Consider the following 20048-nt stretch of genomic DNA (forward strand, 5'->3'; position numbering starts at 1 on the left):
GCCTGCAGAAGGTTCTCGTGAATTCGCATCGGAGATCAGGCCGTCACGCTTCTGTCTTCGTGGCGCCAGAAATTTGCCTTCCGGGCTACTGCATCGGATATGCAAGGGGCTCGATTCCCCGTTGGATCCTACGGGATGGTACAGGTGGCTTTTCTGACGCATGACACTTTCTCAGTGACAGCCACCGATTTAGGCGACGGAAATGGTTTCTAGGGTAGAGGTTATAAACTCGACCCTGCCGATTCTGACAGACACGTAACAACTCTTGAGGCTGCTCAAAGAGCGTTGATCGGGACTGTTTTGGACTGGCGCCGATACTCGTGGACCTCATGCCCCCTTTTTTTGCACATTCAACAGTACAATGTGCCACTGACATACAAGCTGATGACCATCGCGCAGATCATCTACAACAGTAGGTCTTACTTCTTTATCCTCGCCGATCGTTGTGCAGCCAGCCTCACAACTTCCTATTCTGACCGACCTCTTCTTCATATCAGTCTCTAAATCGCACTTTTGCGCTCGTCCCTGCATGCGTCGTTCGATAGCTTGCGCTACTATTCGTGGTTCCCGCAAAGTCAATGCATGCGACCGAATACGAGGAAAGTATAGAGCGGCAGCGGCGTGAATCGAGAGCCAAGATTGACTTAAATGAGCGGGCCAAGGACATGCCGGATCTTGGCATCCGGGGGACACAATAATGACACGAGCGTTGGCGACGAGAACGTCGGGCACTTGAGCATCGGACATGCTCAAAGCCTCAAATCATTCGAGTCCCCGTTGGAGTGTTCTCGTCGTCAATGTGTCTGCGCCGCTGCCGTTCCTTCCCTGCCGTTGCTGTTCGCCGCCATTTCATCAAGTTTTTTCCTCAACTGATAGCAGTGGGGTTGTGCACTATCGCTCATGCGTCATGGACACCGTGCGGTGTGAGAAGTGGAGCATGCTGCGACCTGTCACTATAAGTACACCGGGTCCTCTTACGCCAGAATTATCTCTCACCAAGTTCACTGCATGCCAGAAGAGAAAACACTGACCATCTTGCATCGCCATCCACCCGAGCGCACGCATCAAACTCACCGGAGTTGAACGCAAGCATGCCTCCCAGACCAAGACCACCCCCCGGACCACCCCGTCCACCCTGGCCTACGCCCCCTCCCTCTCCAGCGAACGCGGATACCATCGCAGATCTTCCCCATGGTTCAAAGCTTCGGTATCCTCTTCACACGTCCGCCAAAAGCCTTATCGATCTTGTCTTGGACCAATCTAGCGACCTCACCACTCTTCTCCAGATCCGCGAACGGCGCATGGTCATTCTCGTCACGTCCAACATCTTTGATGCCAGCGTTATCGACCATGCACTTTTGAGCCTTAAGTGGGAGGGCGTTGTAGAGGGTGCAGAGGAGATTTGAGGATGGGATGTGATTGTACGCAGGGTGGGTGAGAGGGAGAGCTTAGGGCACTGTTGGTTTCGATTGTCAGACTGGCGGCCAACGAGAAGGAAAAGGGGAGAGGGCCCGATTTTGTTATTGCTTACAAGAGTTTGAGCGAGCTCGGCGGCTTCGGGTTGAGGTAGATCGTAATAGAGGCGGTGGCGGCCGTCAGGAATTGTGATGAAGTTATTCTTGCAGAGGTGGAAAGTTAGCATATTTTTGCCTTGATATTGAAAGAGGAAATTAGAACACATCATGAAATTCCATGCACGGTGATTTCTGACGTCGTCTTCCAAGTTATTAGGTCCAGTCACCTCAAGGATTCCCTCCGGCATCTTCCTTCCAGCCCTTTCCCATCGCAGACCATTAAGTCACAGCCACTGTTGCTACTGGCAGCACCATTCCAGCGATGATGATTAATTTCACCACACCCTCTGCACTCACGCCCGACGGACTGTGGTATCTGGATGGCTTCTTGATTCGGACACCCTTCAACGCCTCGTAGCCTACATCCACTCTATCAGAGTGTATGATCACGACGACGTCTTTATCCTTAGCTACCTCGGCCATGATCAATGTGCGGGCAGCTGAAACGTCGGTAGATGAATCGGAACGGTAGGAATAATGCTCAGAGACGGCAGAGCTAGTACTTTCACATCGTGGCCACCATCTGCAAGGGCTTAGCTAGTGGCCACATAATCTGAGCTGTCTACCAAGCTCCGTGGACGAGGACCAGAGAGAGGCTGCAGCTGGCCATTATAGTGAATTCGAGCCCATGTGGTTGGCAGTGGATGGGAGAGTTGGCTGTCTTGTTGGCCGCTTCATCGACATCGTCCCCCTCTAGGTGACTAGGAACTGCGTGCTGAACCCCTTCTTGCGTCCATTTCTCGTCCAAAATGTGTGAGCCGCAGGTTTCAATGGAGGTCAAAAGATGTTGCACAGACACATTCCTCGTGCACATGGTGTGGAAGAAAAAGCTGCCGAGAGCTGGTTGACGATAGAATGCTATAGCATAAAGGGTATGACTGGAGTTTCAAGCCTGAAAGAACAGTGTGACACAGAAGGCAACTGGAGAAATAGGTGTGTGAAGCTCGGTCCAGAACGACGGAAGTCCGTCCGCTTTTCCGGCCGTAATGAATTTACACCGTTTTGAAAGAGGTAAAGTGAGGCTTAAAGTAGCTACAGGTCACTCGTAAGCACAGCGGGCGAGAATAAGCGTCTTGGAGGGGTACCTTGACATGCGGAGCACAGGAGTGCTTCGCCTCCTGTGCTGGAAGACGAAGGTGGACTGGTCATTATTGAAGGCGAGGGCTTTGAGACGCTGTCGTGAATTCTTTTCATTGAGACAAAATCACGCGATTCAGCCTAGATTCTGAGGAAATACAAGGTACCGTAGTTAAGAAAGAAGAGATAGTGAAATAAGGAAGAGAGAGAGGAGAGGCCCATTCCCATACAGGACGGTTGGACTTGGGTACTATTTCGCCAAGACATGGCCAAGACAGCAAAGCATGGCAAGCAAGCATGCCTCGTCTGTGCTTCGATTCCCATTATCCCGTTGTCTCATTATTGTCTACTACTATTATCCATCGATGGCTGGACTGGAAACACTCCCATAAAGTACTTACTTTAGAATGCGCAACGGATGAACAAGGCTTAGTCGATGCGCCGGATGAAACACAATTCTTTCCTGAATTCTAAAAAGCCGTCCATCCGCCCTCCCGTCGGCTTCTCGGCTTCCATTGTCCACAGGGACAAGTCGAATCGAATCTAGCCATGAAAGGAATAGCTAACCGCGCACGTGATCTCGCCATCAGAAGCGAAGCGAAGTCAACATCAGACATGCTCACTTGCAAGGGAAGGCGATTGGACTAATGGATACCGAGTGGGCGTCTGATAATCTTGTCCTCATACTGTTTGTATTGCCGTACTAGCCCTGATCACATCATCACATCATGTCTACTCCTTGTTGTCATCCATGTAACCTCAGATGGCGCCAATCTCATCCCACGGCATCGACGATCCTGCTGAGAAACCTTGCCCAAGGGTTTTGACATGCGCTTGACAATTCTTGCTCAGCATGCCAATTCCATACTCTATAGCGCGCCACCTTGTCGACGTCTATATTGCAGGTAAAGCGTGATATTGGACTGAGGCACTGCTTCCTGTTAACACTACCCTACGTATGATGCGAACAAGCTCGAGATCCAACTCGAAGATTCTCAGCAGATCTATGTACGTTAGCCATGGCTGCCTGGTTCTTTACAGTCTGATTGGCTTCGAGATTCCAATTTCTTTGTCGCTGGGAATGCAGTCATGTTGCTGCGGGCGTTCACAACTGAGTACGTGGCCGTGAGATGAGGGTGAAAGTGAAGATTGTACGCTTCTGGCAGGACATACCGAAAGAAGCTTGCCATGTCTCCGCTCCGACTGGCCTGCTGTCAACTTTCTTCACTTCTCTGTGGAGAAATTTCCTGCCTACTATACTTGCCTCATTCGGTTCAAGTGAACCATGTCATTCGTCGTAATCTCTTACACGGGGTGGGGGTATTGCTTTTGCCTCCCTAGCGAAAAGTCTTGGCGCAGAAGTTCTTTGTGTAAAGTGACGGTGCTGAGGCTATGGTGGGAGGGGAAATTGGGCTGCGGAGAAGGGGACACAACACTGGAAATTTCCAAAACGTCTCCCATCGTGGGGGCTAGCTCTTAACACCTGATGACCTCTCAAGTATAAAAGCCCTCATCTCTCCCCAAGCGCAGCGCACTTTTCCATACCACCGTGACATTCAACATTCAACATCTCCATTGCAGCTTCTGACTGTGACAACCTTTTTAAGTATACCATTGTCAGAATACCATCCGACTTGCTTGTCGGTTTCTTTATTGACCATCAAGATCTTTCCCCTTCTCTTCCACATCTACTGCCATGTCGTCTCCTACGCCTGACAACTACGTGGGCCTTATGGCTCCCTGGAAGCCAATTGCTGGATTTGCCATGAAGAACGTTAATAGCGTTCATGATAGAATCGAGATCGATCACTCCACGAAAGTCAGTAATCTGGCCTGCGTTAAGCACTGTCAGCATCCAGCTTAGGCTAACATCATACAGGATGGAGATGTAGCTACGACAGACAGCATCGGTGCTACCACCGGCTTTGATGATGATGCACAGGCCAGTGGCACGGGCATTGTCATCACAAGTCAGGGTCAAGGCAACATTGCACAGCGTGATGGCATGGAGACTTCAGGGACCGACAGCACTGGCGCGAACGTTATCGTCGATGATGACATTCAAGTCAGTACCACTTTTAGTTGTCATGGCAGGTACAATGTTGGTGTTAACAATCCGCAACAGGATGACTCTGAAATAGAAGACTCAGCAATTGCAGATATTGACGACAACATCGATGCTGATGGTAGCATTGGTGATGGAGCTCAGGTCAGTACTGCAATTGGTCTTTATTCCACCATCAGTGTCAGTGCTAATTGTATACAGATCGATGGCGCAGATGGCACAGACACAGACAACGATGCACCTCAACCCATTGACACGAAATGTGTGGCAGTCTCAACATGCGTTGCTAACTCTGGTGATCATCGAAAGGTTGTTTCACACATCTTTGGTCGTAATAAAGCTTGCACTCGAGACCTGCCCAATGACCTCTGGATTTTTTGGTGCCGCAAGCATTACCAGAGATTCAAATACCGTGCCGAAGATGCCGAAAACTGGCATACTATCCAACTGGGCCTAGTTAGGAATCAGCTGCAGACGTTTGAAGACTGGGGCCATGTTCGCAACTGGACCATCGCTTTGCGTAAAACTGAGCAGGATGCTCTAGCTAAGGAGAACAAGAATGGTGTTACCTATACCAACTACATCTCCTCGTGCTGGGAGCGATTCTTAGTCCCATACCTTGGCTCAAGCAAGAGCTTCGCTCGAGTACGGGAAGTTCTCAACGTCATTGAACGCAAGTTCAACGAAGCAGAGTACCGCAACCGCGACAAGAAGTTGAAGACGTTCCCTGGTGTCGAGTTCCTGCCTGCCGTTCAGAAAACCAAAGAGGTCAAGAAGCCCGCCGCCAAGAAGGGCGAGATCGGCTACAAGAAGATCACACTGGACCAACCCGCGTTCAATCGCAAGACCCGTGCCAACATCCAATTCATCAAGGACATGGCCGCGAAGAAGGCCGAATCCTCCCCTTCCCCCAAGCGCTCCGGCACAGGACCGGCGAAGGACAAGTCGCCTGACACCGACAGCGCCTCCGACGCCTCTGCCACCAAAAAGCGCAAGACTCCCGCTGCAGACATTGCGACCAACGACACCGCCCACCACAAGCGCAATCCGCTTGACACCACCGCCGTGACCCCCACCTCTAAAGCGCTCCCCACCAAGCGCACGTCGTTCACCACCACCACCGAGACCCCACCGACCTTCACGTCCAAAGCGCTTCCCACCAAGCGTCGCCGTCTCACACGCGGCTACGAGAAGCACGCATCCGAAGGCGAGGATACCACATTCATGGAGGAGGAGGAGGAGAAGGGCACGGAGTGAGCTGAAACTGCTGGAGCGGATGTGTCTGGGGAATAGACATGGACATGGGTGGAAGTTGATTCTCAGATCAGATCAGCATAGCGAAGGGGGCATAGCGACGGAGCAAAAGGGGGGGGGGGTTCTTCTTTTTCTTGTGCTGCAACAGCTTGAGCGATGATACACACGAAACGGCGGAGATCAGTGATGTGGAATGTGCTCGACCCTGATTAGCATAAACTCGTGATAGTTATCTATCGAACAAGCGATTCCCAATCATACCGTCCGTTGCACACTGACTGGTGAAACCTGAAGCGTTGTGGTCTCTGATTGATGTATTACCGAGGTTGGCAGCCAAACATCGTAGCATTCGGTGGCACTGGCCAAAATAGTGATACGTGTAGGAGTAGCAAAACACCAATGTCCCCATATTTGCGTTTGTAGCGACCCACAGCCGGGGAAGCGTAGGTCGGGTTTTTGGGAAATACGACTCCGACAAACAGGAAGACTGGGTAGTGGTCACGGATCGATGGTTATGGCAAGGGATTACTTGTGGAATATACCCTAATAAAATGGCAGGATTTACATTATCGTAGCCGTCGATATGTGACACATCAGAGAGTACAGCCAGAGGTAGCGGTTCCCTCGCCGACAAGGTACCCTACGTATACACACACATCTGAAATCACCACAAAGGATATTGCCTCTGCGCCGTAACGGGTCTATCAGGCAATGGTACCCAGACCTTCTTCTTCTGCCTCTTCAGCTCCCTGTCCTCCGCTTGCCGTATCCGCGTCGCCTCCTCCTTCAGCACCACGGATATACCTGGATCATCGTCAGCAAGCATCGTCACCACACGGGCCCTTCGTTACAAGGCCGACTTACTGGTATAAGGCAACCTCAACCTGTTCGAAGTGCCCCTGGCCCTATACTCTACTCCCCACCCATAGGCCCCCCTTCCAACCCAGGCCTGGTCGACATACATAGCCGTGCGGTCGGTAACGACCCTCTTCTTGCCCTTCTTATCTTCCACCAGCAACCTCTCTTCTTCCCGCGCCGATTCTTGCCCCCTCTCCGCCTCCCGACCATCCACGACCTCCCCCCCCTCCGCCTGCTGGGCCTGAGCCTGCACCTTCCCCAACCCCATCCCCCTCATCACAACCGCCTGATCCCTCGCATACTCCAAATGCCTCAGGACATCCTGCGCGGCCTTCTTCTTACTGAAGCGCATCTGCACCATCGCCTCGCTCAACGGTTTTCCCGCAATCTGGTTCGCGAGCGGGAACAGCTTCTTCACACTCGTCTTGAAGAACTCGCTCTTGCTCAGATGGCTCCGCTCCGTCCTCGCCAGCTTCACCGTCTTGGTCAACCGTCCCCGGCCCCGGATCTCTCGAATCACCATCCTCCGCTGCCATTTTTCCCGAGCTCGGGGCGTCGGGTCGAGCACCGCTGCCATGTTCTCCGGGTCGCGGATGACGCCTGTGTCTTCAATCCGTGGACCGGTGGTCGGCGAAAGAGTATCGAGGATAGAACCGGGTGCTAGACCGCCAGTTTTGGGGAGCTTGGAGCGCTCTTTTTCTTCCTTGGCTTTTTGAATTTCGTTTGCGTTGAGGACCTCTGGGGAGGAAAGATCGAGGAATTTGCGTCTTCGGCGAGACCTGAAGGGATTCTTGAGGAAGTCTGTAATGGCGGTTCGCCGCTGGTTGAGATGAGGACAGGCGAGGAGAGGGTGGAAGTGGGAATGGGGGAGGAGGGAGGTGGCTGTTTTGAGAAAGCGGTCAGTGACATTGAGAGAAATGGAGGCTCTTGGAAACGAGCACGCACCTGACCGGAGCAGCCGCCTCCGTGGATTTGAGAGACTCATTGCGGAGATGGCAGAGCTTCGACTGACAGAGCTCAAGCAGATATCATGAAACCACACAGAAGGACCATCTTAGCGCGTCAAGCGCGTTAGCCCCGAGAATCGCTCCAAGCCACATCCGCGGCACCCACACTGCCACATGGTTCGTCGTGGGCAGTTGGACGATGGCACCAGATGTTCCACCTTCGAGTGGAGCATCTCTAGGATGCCCATCGTCCGTCATCAGCTTCCGGTGGACAACACAAACCACGAAATCATGTCTAGCACAGACGGCCCAGTATCAGCGCCCTCACGGCGATCCCAACTCCTAACAACCCTGAGAGAGTCCTCCAGAAAAGCACAGGCAGACTTCTTCCAAACCCAGAGATACAACATAGAAACCTTCTACAACCAGCCTCTCGCCGAGATCTCCGGCTCTTTCGGCGACATCGGCACTCTTCTCCCCATCCTCATCGCTCTGACGCAAATTGGGGCCATCTCCCTCTCCAGCACGCTCGTCTTTAGCGGACTGGCCAACATTCTGACCGGCCTCGCCTTCGGCGTTCCCTTGCCCGTGCAGCCCATGAAAGCGATCGCAGCCGTAGCTTTGGCACAGGGCTTCAGCAAATCCGAGATAGCGAGTGCGGGCATCTTCGTCGCCGCGGCTATAGGATTCTTGAGTATTACGGGACTGATACATTGGTTTACCGAAAGAATACCTATCCCAGTGATCAAGGGGATACAAGTTGGTACCGGTCTATCCCTGATCATCTCCGCTGGGAATCTCTACCCCCATTTCGACCGCTTCGGCACCAACCCTCTCGTCTTAATCCTCGCCTTCTTAGGCTTGCTAGCCAGCTCAACATTCCGTCGCGTCCCCTATGCCCTCTTAATCCTCCTCGTCGGCATCATATCCGTCATCAGCACCGATTGGCTCTACCCGGGATGGGGCGAAGATTTCCGACCCGACTTCAGTACTTGGCACCCGCACACATTCGTCCCGTCACCACGAGAGTTTGGGAAGGGCACTTTAGAAGCCGGCATCGGCCAGCTGCCTCTCACGACGCTCAACTCCGTCATAGCGGTTGCGTTCTTGGCTCAAGACATCCTACCAAATGTGCGAACGCCCTCGACGACGAGCTTAGGCCTCAGCGTCATGGCCATCAACCTCGTCGGCTGCTGGTTCGGCGCCATGCCCGTCTGCCACGGCTCCGGTGGACTCGCGGCCCGTACGTACATTTCAGAGAAGATCCTTCCTATTTGATACTGAAATTGAGTCTCGAGTCTTATTTCGGGAGCAAATTGACCTGTTCTGCTCCCAAGACCCGTCTTGCAACTCAATTATCTATCTTGAAGTAAAAATACTGACCCCGAAATGTGCGTAGAATACCGCTTCGGAGCTCGCTCAGGCGCTAGCATCATATTCCTCGGTTTGCTCAAACTCCTCCTCGGCCTCTTCGCCAGTAAGGTCGCTTTGGCAATTTTCAACGGTTTCCCCAATGTCCTTCTATGCGTTCTAGTGATTGCAGCGGGACTAGAGCTAGTGGGTGTCGGAGAGAGTTTGAATACGGCTCGATCTAGGGATTTGAGTAACCTAGGGGAAGATGGTGGGAAAGGAGGGGAATTGACGGAGGAGGAAAGGAAGAGGCGGTGGGCCGTCATGTTCATGACTGTGGCGGGGATATTGGCGTTTAAGAATGATGCTGTGGGGTTCTTAGCGGGGGTGCTTTGCCATTGGAGTTTCAAAGCGCAGGATAGGTTGGAAGAGCGAAGGGGTGGAGAGGGACGGATAAGACTGGGAGAGGGAAGAGAAGGCGAGCGCAACGCTTGATATCTGTATGACGAGTTACGATGCCTATGTCTGGTGGGACAATCTAGACTGGACGATTTCATGACCGTTACATTCCTTGATGGACACTCAAGTGCTATTGATCTTGCGGGCGGCGAGCGCATAGCTGATCCCTTTCATGATATTGAATCCCAGGACAAACCCTCTCAGACCACCAGAACCAAGGTCAGATCCTCTTCTCCGAAGATTGGACCAAAGCCGAATCCTCCTACACTGCCGAGGCCGAAGCCGGACTCTCCTTTATACTACTAAGACCATATTGATGAATGACAGCGCGAGATACTCTACGTACCCTTATAAAAGAGCGTAAGAAGTACAAGCACGCGGCTGGAGTTTACGAGATACTTTAGGGAAACATCCGCCTACATACACACTCCAACTTACAAACACACAGGTTACAAGACACCCCAAACCTGTCTTAGAAAACAGTCCTTGCCCGCCTAAACCCCCTTTTCCACCCATCATGGCAGAACTCTGGATAAAACCAAGTGTGCAAGTGTGGCAAGGAAGAAACCAAGGTCCTTTTATCTCGCGTCAGAGATCCATATAAACGCTAATCGGATGCATTGTTAGCCTTGATTGAAAAGGTCACCCGCGTGGGATCTCCGCCACCATCCAGCAGCACAGACATCGAACGGCCAGCGGGGTAGGATCGCAATCAGCTTTCATTGCCAATCGAGAAAGTGGATACTCCGTGGCTCAACATTGTCTGCGCTTCATAAGAGACTCTCGTCGGATGAATCACTCAGCGAAAGGATTGCGAGAAAGTGTAGCCTGAACATGTAAAGAATTGAAACGTTCTTACGATTTAGCCGCTCATACTTCATAACGCGGTATCCCTTGACGCATACTCCTGCCCTCACTTGCGGTATCGTTATGACCGTGCGTCACCGTTCGGGCTATAAGACCGACAAAATACTTTGAATCGGGTTGGACAATCTTCGGCTGTCCCGACACTGCAAATTCGGCTGTCCCGACACTGCAAATTCCCTACGTGAGTCCCACAGTATTAGAGACGTTGTACATCATTCTCCGCCATCACGGTTTGGGGCTCTCGGGAAGTGTGACTGGAGTGGGCGAGGATGGTCAAAGGATCATCATCGGGCTTGATGAGTCTGGTTTTCATAGATTGGTCCAAGGATATATCGTACTCGTTGATATATCTAGCGGAGACAGACCTCCATCGAAGATATCACAAAATGGGTCTGATAGAATAGGAGAGCTGTCGATAGGTTTTTAGATACATAGCGAATATTTTATCCATTAAAGTGATTCACAAAACGGTTTCGGATGGATTCATGATACATGAACCATAGCTTCACACAACAATGCACCGTCAAGAACACTAGCACACAGGCATGGCCAATTGGCTGTGGTCTTATCTGTATTGACGGCTCGATGCTACAAGTCCCGTCGAGATTCCGCAGCAACAGACGCTCAAGGACGAAATGCCCATCTTGTCCATTCCCATGAAAACCTCAGAGGTGGCAGATATAGCTCGCGGTGGATGTCACTTATTTGACCCATGGGGGGCTATCGTATAAGCACTTTTTGGCGTCAGGTAGACTTACGGGCTCATCAAAGATAGCAATACGGATTCTCAATACGTATTGCCGTCTCCGTGTCTCGCGAAGCCTGCTCCGTGTGCAGAAATCTCGTGCTGTAAGTTGGTGATTACAGACTACGGCGCAGTGATTGCTTATTCCGCCGTTGTGCTATCGATCTATAGACTGTTCTACAGTGGGAAAACCTTTTGATTGTGACCTCCCCTGCATTCATGGATTTTGCTAGTTGCTCCATGCTCTTACGAAAGTCTTTGTTGATGTTCAAGCACGAGGCTCATTCGCTTTTGAGTTGCAAGGCGATGTTTCTAGAGCCTTCTCATCGATACGGGAAGTTGCATTCATGTCATTGTCATAACCGTTTTCCATTCAACGTAAAAGAGCTTTCTTTTTCAGAAATCACACTTCTCTTCATACAATCATTTTTGCATTCTGACCACTTCACGCTGAGGTTCTGTATTTGATTTCCAAACGCCACGCTGTACATGCACTGGGTATTGAATGCAAACATGATGCAAATTCGAATTTCTTAACACAAATACTAATGCTGTCATGACATGCGATGACGACCATCCCGACTAGACTCCTCGGAACTGTAACACGCGTATTAGCCATGACCTTCAAAGACACTTTTGAGGAGGGGGGTTTAGGACTCACCAATCTCACAATCAAAAACCACACCGCCCCAATAAACCTAAATAGGGACAACCCCGCCACACTCCACAGCACCACGGCCATATAAATCGTACTTCTCTGCGCCCCATCCGTCGTCTCCTTGCCCACCTTTACAGTCTCCAGCCCACCGACCCCCAACACCACCGCAGCAAGCGCCAAATTACAAAACATCCAGCACAGCACAACCGCACTTCTGAATCCTTTGTAATAGTCCTCCTGGTGTTCCGCCTCGCTGACGACTTTGACCTCTTTGGCGGCTTTTGTAGCGAAAGTACGCATTTCGGCGTCGTATTGGGCGTTCAGGTCGCCATCATCTTGCGGGATATTGACGTCGACTTTGCCGCCAGGTTTGAGAGTTGCGGAAGGGAGTTTTTCGGCTTTGTCATCGCCTTTTGTGCCCCAGGTGATGTCGTGTGTGTTGCAGAAAGCGTAGACGTTAAGGATGTTAATATAGGTAGGGGTTAGAAGGAGGTACTGGATGAAGCAGGTGAAGAGATGCCAGGGGTCGAAGAAGAGGAAGGAGATGACGAAGTAGAGGATATAGGTTGAGAGGAGGGATACGATGAGTGTGAAGAAAAGCTGGTTGGCGAAGAGGTCCTTGACGGTGAAGCCTTTCTCTGCTGTTTCGATTTGGATAGAGCGAACAGTAATGAAGACAGAGGCGAATAACAGGTAAGCCATTATGCAGCACCAAAAATATACCTGAGTCATGTAGAGCTTGTTAGAACCCTGGGGCCGGTTGCCGAGAGCCAGGACGAAGCAAGTGAGGAGGATGGCAAGGTACGCCCATTCGAAAACGATTCCAAGAATATGGCCTGCCGTGGAGAGAAGTTGTTTATCGCCAAGAGAGTTTGTAAGGATGTGGAAGACGAGGAAGAAATTGCCAATTGCGAACCATGCGAAGATCATGTTGATGGTCTGGTATGTGAACTCGATGAGGAACATTATCTTTCTGAAGAAGCTGTGATCCGTGCGTTGGATCTGGTAAAAATGTGCCAGGGCGTAAATTGCAGCGAAGAAACTGCCGTTCAACCATCTCCTTCGCTGCATGATGAATTCAGCCATGGCGTCTGGTACATCTGTTTCGCCCGTAGCTGATTTGACATATTGGAGAATCCATCGGCAATTCCGCTTCGCTACTAGCTCAAAGCACAAGATCCGATCTTCGGCCAGGTACATGTTCGCTGTGAAGACACCAGCATTGGCACCGTGCATCTTCTCACCCTTGAAGTATTTCTCTAGGGGGCCTTGACCGGTCTTGTCATTCTGCAGTGCTATATAGCGGTAGGCAGAGAAAGCCCCAGGCAAGACAGAAATGAAGCCAAAAGCTGACTCGAGCGGCTTGTCCAGTATGTTGCTCATTTTGTACTCAAAGTTCTGTGTGGCGACTAACGGGTTGAGGAGTTTCTTACCTCCACTCAACATGACCTTGATTTCGCCACAGGCGCCAGCGCACATGGGCTCTAGATCGAAGGCTTTCCACAGTTGGTAGATAGAATCCTTTCCCGGCTTCGTTCCTGCATCCAAGAGAACGCAGATGTTGGGGTCCAGGACACGACCAAAGGCTTGGAAGAACCATCGATGCGAGTTGATTTTCTTTTGATTCTTTTCCTTCAAGCAAAATACCATTTGCACAGGTGTGGCTCCCCTAGGTTTGAGTAGGACGGTCTTGCCTTTCAGCTCTATACCCACCTGGGTGGTGTATTCGTAGATATGTGCTGTCACATCCTTGCCGCTAACTTGTTGCTTGGCAATCCCATCTTGATACACCCCAAGACCTGCTAGCACAGCTCTCGTCCGTGGGTTTATCTTCGCACGTCCGTCGCTCACTACGCACACCACGATCTTCTTCCAGGCCTCTTTTCCCCATGTCTTGCTGTTCGTCCGTGAACACATGTGCTCGATGTTTTTGAACACACCGGTCATGGTTCTTGCAAATAAGAATTCATCTTCGTTGTACATAGTGACTACGATGAAAAGCTCCGTATGTCGGGGCTTTGCAAAAAGCCGCTGCCGCAGCGTGAATCTCGAGTCGTAGAACTCCGAAGGGTCACAGGTAGCTGCTGAGTATCGCATGTGTGTGAACTCGTCTCTTTCTGGGGGCTCTGCATGCGGGATTTGGCTCAACAGCTTGGGTGGTATAGGACAATCGAGGACAAGATTCCCGTTGAAGAGCTGAACTTCCTTCACAGTCTTCCATCGTCTGATTGGCGCGGGGGTGGGAGCTGGGCCCGGTTGAACACCATCGTAGGCGCTTTTTAGACCAGGTCCAGGGGAGTGCGGGTTTGGCCCGTATGGGTTATCGGGCTGCAATATGGGCTGATGGTCATTATCATCGTAGTATTGTGCCTGATCTTGTGGGTGGGGCTCATACGGCTCCGTAAAGTACTGGTCGTGGTGGTCTTCTGGAGAGATGGCATATTCGCTTCCCCCATAACCATAGTCATGAGCGGAAACTGGATTCTGCGCTTCATACTGCTCATTGTGGTTGTATGAGTTCCCGATGTTCTGGACAGAGTAGGTAGGCTGCGCCGCCAACCTGTCGCCCTGCCCCATCTGCATCTGTATTGGGGTCTGTTGCGGTCTGTATGGTCCGTCTTCTAGCTGATAGCCATGGAGGGGCTGTCCTGGAGAAGGCGTCCGACCAGCATGGCGAGGATCCATGGGGTGATCGCCGTACTCTTCGTCTTCTGGGTTTTGATTAAAGGGGTCTGTTGGGTTTCAAGGATCAGCGTGTGAGGGTTGGAGGTATGTAGTATGTGAAAAGAGCAGCAAGCTGTGGGCGCGCGAGCATATGTAGTCTATTCGAACAAAGAATTCCGAGGGTAGAATGGAAGAGGAGTACCTAGGCGATTGTATGACATGTCGGGCGGCTGTCACAATAAGACTGGGGTCAAGTAGCCGAGGAATGACGGAGCACAAGGCGACAAGAAAGTGACAAAGGGCAATGAAACCAAGCCAAGAGGCTCCGGCGTTTCTTCCACGTATGACGCAGCGAGAAAAGATCTTTGTTAGCGATATATTATTGTTCGGTGCAAAGGACAATGGCAAATGGCAAGGCTACTTCGCAAGCGGGTAAACACAATGCGCGCCACGTCTGACTTGGAGATTATCTGTAGCGTCTCAAGTCACTGTAGGTATGTATGCGTTTGGTGAATAGGCAACAGCAACGATGGAGCCTTGCCGTTTCGAAAGGACGTTGAAACGATCATTGTGAAGGTGGACATTGGAGGTTCGAGGGTTCTCCGTAAATAGAGACACCTGCCACCCCTGCCGTCGATCACGGATTCTCTCAGCCACAAGCGACACGAAAGTTCGAAACACTACAGTAGTCCGTTCGATATTAATACTTACGGAACACGCCAAGAGCTCGGTCCGCATCCGAGACATCCCACCAATCCCCCACTACCCAAGAGGCTCAACCATCACAATGTTGGCTATGCGCCAGCCAACCTCCCAACATATCTGCTTTGAAAGTGTAACTGGCTTTTCATAAGTACACTTCTCCACCATGAAGAAACCTACAACGTAAAGCAATCCATCCAGAGAGAGTAAGCATGGCAGCCCTTCGCAACCTGTCAACCGACTCCCTATTGAATCACATGGTCCATGCCCCGAAGAAGCACGGAGTATCTGCCGATGGAACGATTGCGAAGACTTCTACCGCGTCTTCACGGCCTATCTCGGTCCTCTTCGTCTGTCTGGGCAATATCTGCCGCTCTCCCATGGCCGAAGCAGTGTTCCGATCCATCACAGCTTCAGACCAACGTCTTGGTCAGATAGATTCTTGCGGTACTGGAGCCTATCGTACGTACAACTACGGGTGACTCGAAATCTTTTCTTGCCGGATCGATGCTGACTCCAAAATTTCGCAGACGAGGGCCACTCTCCAGACCCACGAACTATGAGCACGCTCCAGGACAATGGCATTGTGGACTACGAGCATTCGGCACGCAAGATACAAGTGGCAGATTTCGATACCTTTGACTACATACTGGCAATGGATAACGAAAATGCGCATGATCTGATGCGATTGAAGACACGGGTGATTAAGAACAAACATGCCGGATTGAACAAGGACAAGCTGTCGGCGAAGGTGATGCTGTTTGGGGACTTTGGAGGAAAGAAAGGAGAACAAGTTGCCGATCCTTACTACGGGGAGAGGAACGGCTTCGCCGATGCATATGAGCAGATGGTTAGGTTTTCAAACGGATTTGTTGCACAGGTCCTGGATGCGCCTAAATGAGACGCTGCATAATCCTTAGCCAGAGGGGCATCTCATTGGTTCCGATAGAAGGATGATGGGGGTTTAGAAAGACGAAACAATTCATGGCTCACGCCATCCATCCATACATTTTCATGGCACTGCGGATCCTTTCTGTTACCCTGCATTTGGTTACCATGGCCTGGTTTCAATTCATGCATGCGGTCCTACCTCCTTTGGAGAGTGTTTCTGCTGATGAAGAACGCTGGCGAGGATTTGAAAGTTCAATGAAGACGACTGCGATCCTCACGGAAATGATCTTCAGGGACGCATTAACGGCCCCCTCGCTTCATTGGTAGACAAAGTTGAACGGCGCCAGAGCCAGGGCAGACCATATCTGGATCTGATGTTTCTCGGATTCAGTGAGTTTGGGCAAATGGTGGCAGGAGAGGTCGCTCAATAACGGGTGCTTCAGAACTGTCTCGTCCAGAAAGAGCAACTGCCGTTGAATACTGCCAAATCTTGTGGTTTTGACTGCGCCAACGAATCCGGACATGCGGATCACTGCTCCAAGGAAGGCCAGGAGTCGCTGGCGAATACGGCCTCGGACAGGAGTACAAACTGCGCGAGATCGGCAGTATGAAGCCAGTCCATAGCTCCCCTGTCCTTCTTCCCAGCGGTCGAACCCAAAGCTGTGTAGGGTCTCGCAGTCATTGTTCTGAGCAAGTTTCCCGGGGAAAAGCCCCCCGAAGAGCATCCTCGTCAGGGACGAGTCCAAGACGTGTCATAAACCATATGCCTCTTCCCAACGTAGATGACTGGCTATCAATGTCCTATCGAGCTCGTCAAAACATGCCATCAACCAACCTTGCAAAAAGCATCAAACAAGCCCCCCAAAAAGATCGCCCTCGCAACCCCAACCTCCCCCACCCTCCCCATTCGAGCCCGCGGAGAGAAGTGCACACCCGTGCCGTGCCCTATCAACCCCGTCATCCCACATCTTTACAAGCTTGAGACACATTCGTACCCTTTTCCCCAACCCTCGCCCAGCCAATAAGAAACATTTGAAAAACCCCAGGCCAGAAAATCCTGCATGCGGAAGCGATACAACCGCGCGGACTGCCGGCTCCAAGCGACAGATCGCGCGCGAAGGGTTGGATCTAGCGCAGGCTTGGGGTGTGCGAGGCCTCGTCAAGGCTTTCTGCGCGGACGAGATTGCCCCCGTGGACGATGGGAAGGTCGAGGGTTCTGTTGATGATGGGATCATGGTGCGGGAAGGAGTGACGGCTTCCTACAGTGCCGTTGGTCATTTTTAGGGTTCTTTATGAGCTCTTGCGATAGTTCATCACAACATGCTTCACTTGTTGAGAGGATGTAGCAGCAAAATTCACGCGTGGAGGGCGAGATTTTCTGAACGGAATCGATTGAAGTCCTAATCTCCCATTCCCACTATCCTAAAGTCTAAGACACCTTTCTGTCCAACATGTCCCTCATCCACCATCAAAACCTTGCGCGCTACAGCACAGCTACAGCGCTTCTGTGTGTTTGCTGCCCCACTGATCTCCATCTCGCGGACTCGTGGCCCCGAAAACGCTAGCAATGCTACAGATTCATCGAAGTTTGTACTTCGCCACCTCAACAACAGAAGGCTGTCCTGGCACACGTGGGATCTAGGAAGATACCACTCGGTCCCAACTTGAAAGGTCAACGAGCACTCCAGGCTAGTTCAGGGCTTTCGCGATATTGACCCGTCTCTCGTAGCTCTCTGGGTTCCCGCACGGTGTCGCGTCCTCTGGCTTGCATCCCTATCAAGATGCTCTGATGCATACGTTAGATGCAAACCTTCAAAACGGAGCGCCTGCACGTACCCCGAAACTGACGCCGTTTCGCTCAGATCCTTCTCGGCGAAGGAGTTTTCCAGCACACCCACCCCCCGTTGTATCACCCCTTCGCGGCTTGTAGCGCCAGTACTTCCCGTCCTTCAACACCGCTTCAATAAACAGCTTCTCTTTGCCGTCGCCCTCCTTCTCCGTAAAAACCCCGAGGCCTGCGCGATGGATGTTCGCAGCCTGCAAGAAGCGCCCTTGTGTGAGCCTTTGGGCGACTGTCAACTCCACGTCAGCATGAGCCAATTTCTTACCTTCTTCGTAGTAGGACTTACATCATCAACGGGTTCCGGAGTCTCGAATGGCGTAGAAGGGGCTGGTACATGTTGCGGAGGTTCGTGTTGTGGGCGTTGATCTGAGGCACCCACTGGGGCCTGAGAGAGCACTAATGGCCGGCAAGGATCCCTGGCTGGGATACCGAGCGAGGCAGAAGCTCACTGGGGAGGTTTAGCAATGTGATTCAAAAGAATGATTCAAAACGAAAAGGGTAATAATCCAATAGGCTAATCATATAGGGCAGTTATTAGCCTCGTCGATTACCCACAAATTAAATTACTATTTTATATTATGAAATAGTAATTTAATTGCAAAGTTACTCTATACGGCGTTAGCGTAACTACTTATTTAGACATACAAAATTAAACAATTAGCCAATAGACCTACCAAGCTCCCACTATATATATCTCCTATCTTTCAACAAGCAATAGCTAAACGAAAAGAGATTTCTAATACTTACACGTTAAACATAAGGCTTACAAAGAAGTCTCAATCTAGAAAGAACGATTCTATATCATCCGAAGTCGCTTCTACTCCGTCAGGAAATTCTATTCTATTAATAAGTTAATAATCCTTTATAATATATAGATCTCTTAAAGCTATATTAGAGTATTATCGCGCTGCTTTTCTTATCTATCCGTCTGAAATACGATCTACTATACTTTTAATTAACTCTAAGAAATCTCTAATATACTATTAATAAAATAAAGATCTTATAATTTTATAACGCCTAACTACTTCCCTCCGTAAGCGAAAAGAGAAAAAATAATTTTATTCGAAAGTCTTTTAGAAGAAAAGAAAGAGTTCTTAAACTATACGTAAGAGAAAGAGTAAAGAGAAGAAATATATATCGTTAGCTAGAGAGAAAGATAGTAACGATTTATCTCTATAAAATGATTTTAATATTATAAGATCATATATAAATAAATAAAAGTAAATAATAAAGAACTTACGAAATTAAATCAATAGTAGTCGGTCAATAGAGGACTCTCAAATTCTAATTCTGGCTCTCATATCAAATATACTAAGAAAACGTTATCGTAGATAATAGCTAGATTAGCGTCTTATAGTAGAAAAGCGATTAATAGAGAATAATAAGATTCTTATTATAAGTATTACTCTTAAATATTAAATAAGATATAAAGTAAACTCGATAAGACGATTCTAGAAAAGGGTATAAGAGAAATTCGTAAAGATTGCTAAGCGAGATTACGCGAGTATTAAATATCGTATAAAGAATTATCTTAATTATAGATATAATTAGCTAAGATAAAACGAAAAAATAGACTATAATTATAAGATATAAGAGAATATATAAACTTAGATGATAAATAATTAAGATATAGTAATTTAGATCTTTAAGAAGAAGAAGAATATTAATAAAATAGTTAAAGAAAAGAAGCTATAAGACTTATAAAATTACGATTAAGATTATAAGCGTTTAAACGAGAGAATAAGTAATAAGAAGAGAAAGAATAATATATTTAATAGCGATAAGATTATAAATTAAAATAATAACGATAATAATAAGAGTAGTATTAACGAGATCTTAAATAACGACTTTTTTATATCACTTAACGATTCTCTTATATTACGCAATAGCTCTATATCTAAACTCTTATTATTTAACTCATTAATATTAATATTAAAGCGAAAACCTTCTCTCTCTAAGAACAATTTTACCCCTAATAACGATTCTTCGAATTTATATATATATACTATAGTTAAGAATCTTAGTAATATAAGCGAGCTATTTAATATATTATCTAAACGAATTAAGAAGTAAAAGAAGAAGAAAATCTCTAAT

General features: G+C 49.5%; 7 protein-coding genes across 7 annotated transcripts; 3 read left to right on the forward strand and 4 right to left on the reverse strand.

Moving 5' to 3' along the window:
• Window positions 1-1196: 1196 nt before the first annotated feature.
• Window positions 1197-1997, reverse strand: HO133_005737 (uncharacterized protein; the record flags this gene model as incomplete). Its single annotated transcript, XM_037296644.1, has 3 exons — window positions 1197-1364; window positions 1532-1618; window positions 1827-1997. 3 exons carry the CDS (start codon window positions 1995-1997, stop codon window positions 1197-1199), a joined length of 426 nt encoding a protein of 141 aa, XP_037147825.1.
• A 2350-nt stretch (window positions 1998-4347) lies between these two features.
• HO133_005738 (uncharacterized protein) lies at window positions 4348-5973 on the forward strand (the record flags this gene model as incomplete). Its single annotated transcript, XM_037296645.1, has 3 exons — window positions 4348-4470; window positions 4531-4860; window positions 4918-5973. The coding sequence occupies 3 exons, from the start codon at window positions 4348-4350 to the stop codon at window positions 5971-5973; spliced, it is 1509 nt and encodes a 502-aa protein (XP_037147826.1).
• Window positions 5974-6634: 661 nt separating this feature from the next.
• On the reverse strand, window positions 6635-7813 carry HO133_005739 (uncharacterized protein; the record flags this gene model as incomplete). The annotated part of the gene is made up of 3 exons (XM_037296646.1): window positions 6635-6774; window positions 6835-7710; window positions 7774-7813. The coding sequence occupies 3 exons, from the start codon at window positions 7811-7813 to the stop codon at window positions 6635-6637; spliced, it is 1056 nt and encodes a 351-aa protein (XP_037147827.1).
• A 202-nt stretch (window positions 7814-8015) lies between these two features.
• On the forward strand, window positions 8016-9620 carry HO133_005740 (uncharacterized protein; the record flags this gene model as incomplete). Its single annotated transcript, XM_037296647.1, has 2 exons — window positions 8016-9018; window positions 9175-9620. 2 exons carry the CDS (start codon window positions 8016-8018, stop codon window positions 9618-9620), a joined length of 1449 nt encoding a protein of 482 aa, XP_037147828.1.
• Window positions 9621-11778: 2158 nt separating this feature from the next.
• On the reverse strand, window positions 11779-14539 carry HO133_005741 (uncharacterized protein; the record flags this gene model as incomplete). The annotated part of the gene is made up of 2 exons (XM_037296648.1): window positions 11779-11793; window positions 11858-14539. The coding sequence occupies 2 exons, from the start codon at window positions 14537-14539 to the stop codon at window positions 11779-11781; spliced, it is 2697 nt and encodes an 898-aa protein (XP_037147829.1).
• A 938-nt stretch (window positions 14540-15477) lies between these two features.
• Window positions 15478-16121, forward strand: HO133_005742 (uncharacterized protein; the record flags this gene model as incomplete). The annotated part of the gene is made up of 2 exons (XM_037296649.1): window positions 15478-15682; window positions 15751-16121. The coding sequence occupies 2 exons, from the start codon at window positions 15478-15480 to the stop codon at window positions 16119-16121; spliced, it is 576 nt and encodes a 191-aa protein (XP_037147830.1).
• A 1679-nt stretch (window positions 16122-17800) lies between these two features.
• Window positions 17801-18290, reverse strand: HO133_005743 (uncharacterized protein; the record flags this gene model as incomplete). The annotated part of the gene is made up of 3 exons (XM_037296650.1): window positions 17801-17884; window positions 17948-18173; window positions 18241-18290. The coding sequence occupies 3 exons, from the start codon at window positions 18288-18290 to the stop codon at window positions 17801-17803; spliced, it is 360 nt and encodes a 119-aa protein (XP_037147831.1).
• Window positions 18291-20048: the final 1758 nt, after the last annotated feature.

Source organism: Letharia lupina (genome assembly GCF_014066315.1).
Source record: "Letharia lupina isolate WasteWater1 chromosome Unknown contig_22, whole genome shotgun sequence".
Lineage (NCBI taxonomy): Eukaryota > Fungi > Ascomycota > Lecanoromycetes > Lecanorales > Parmeliaceae > Letharia > Letharia lupina.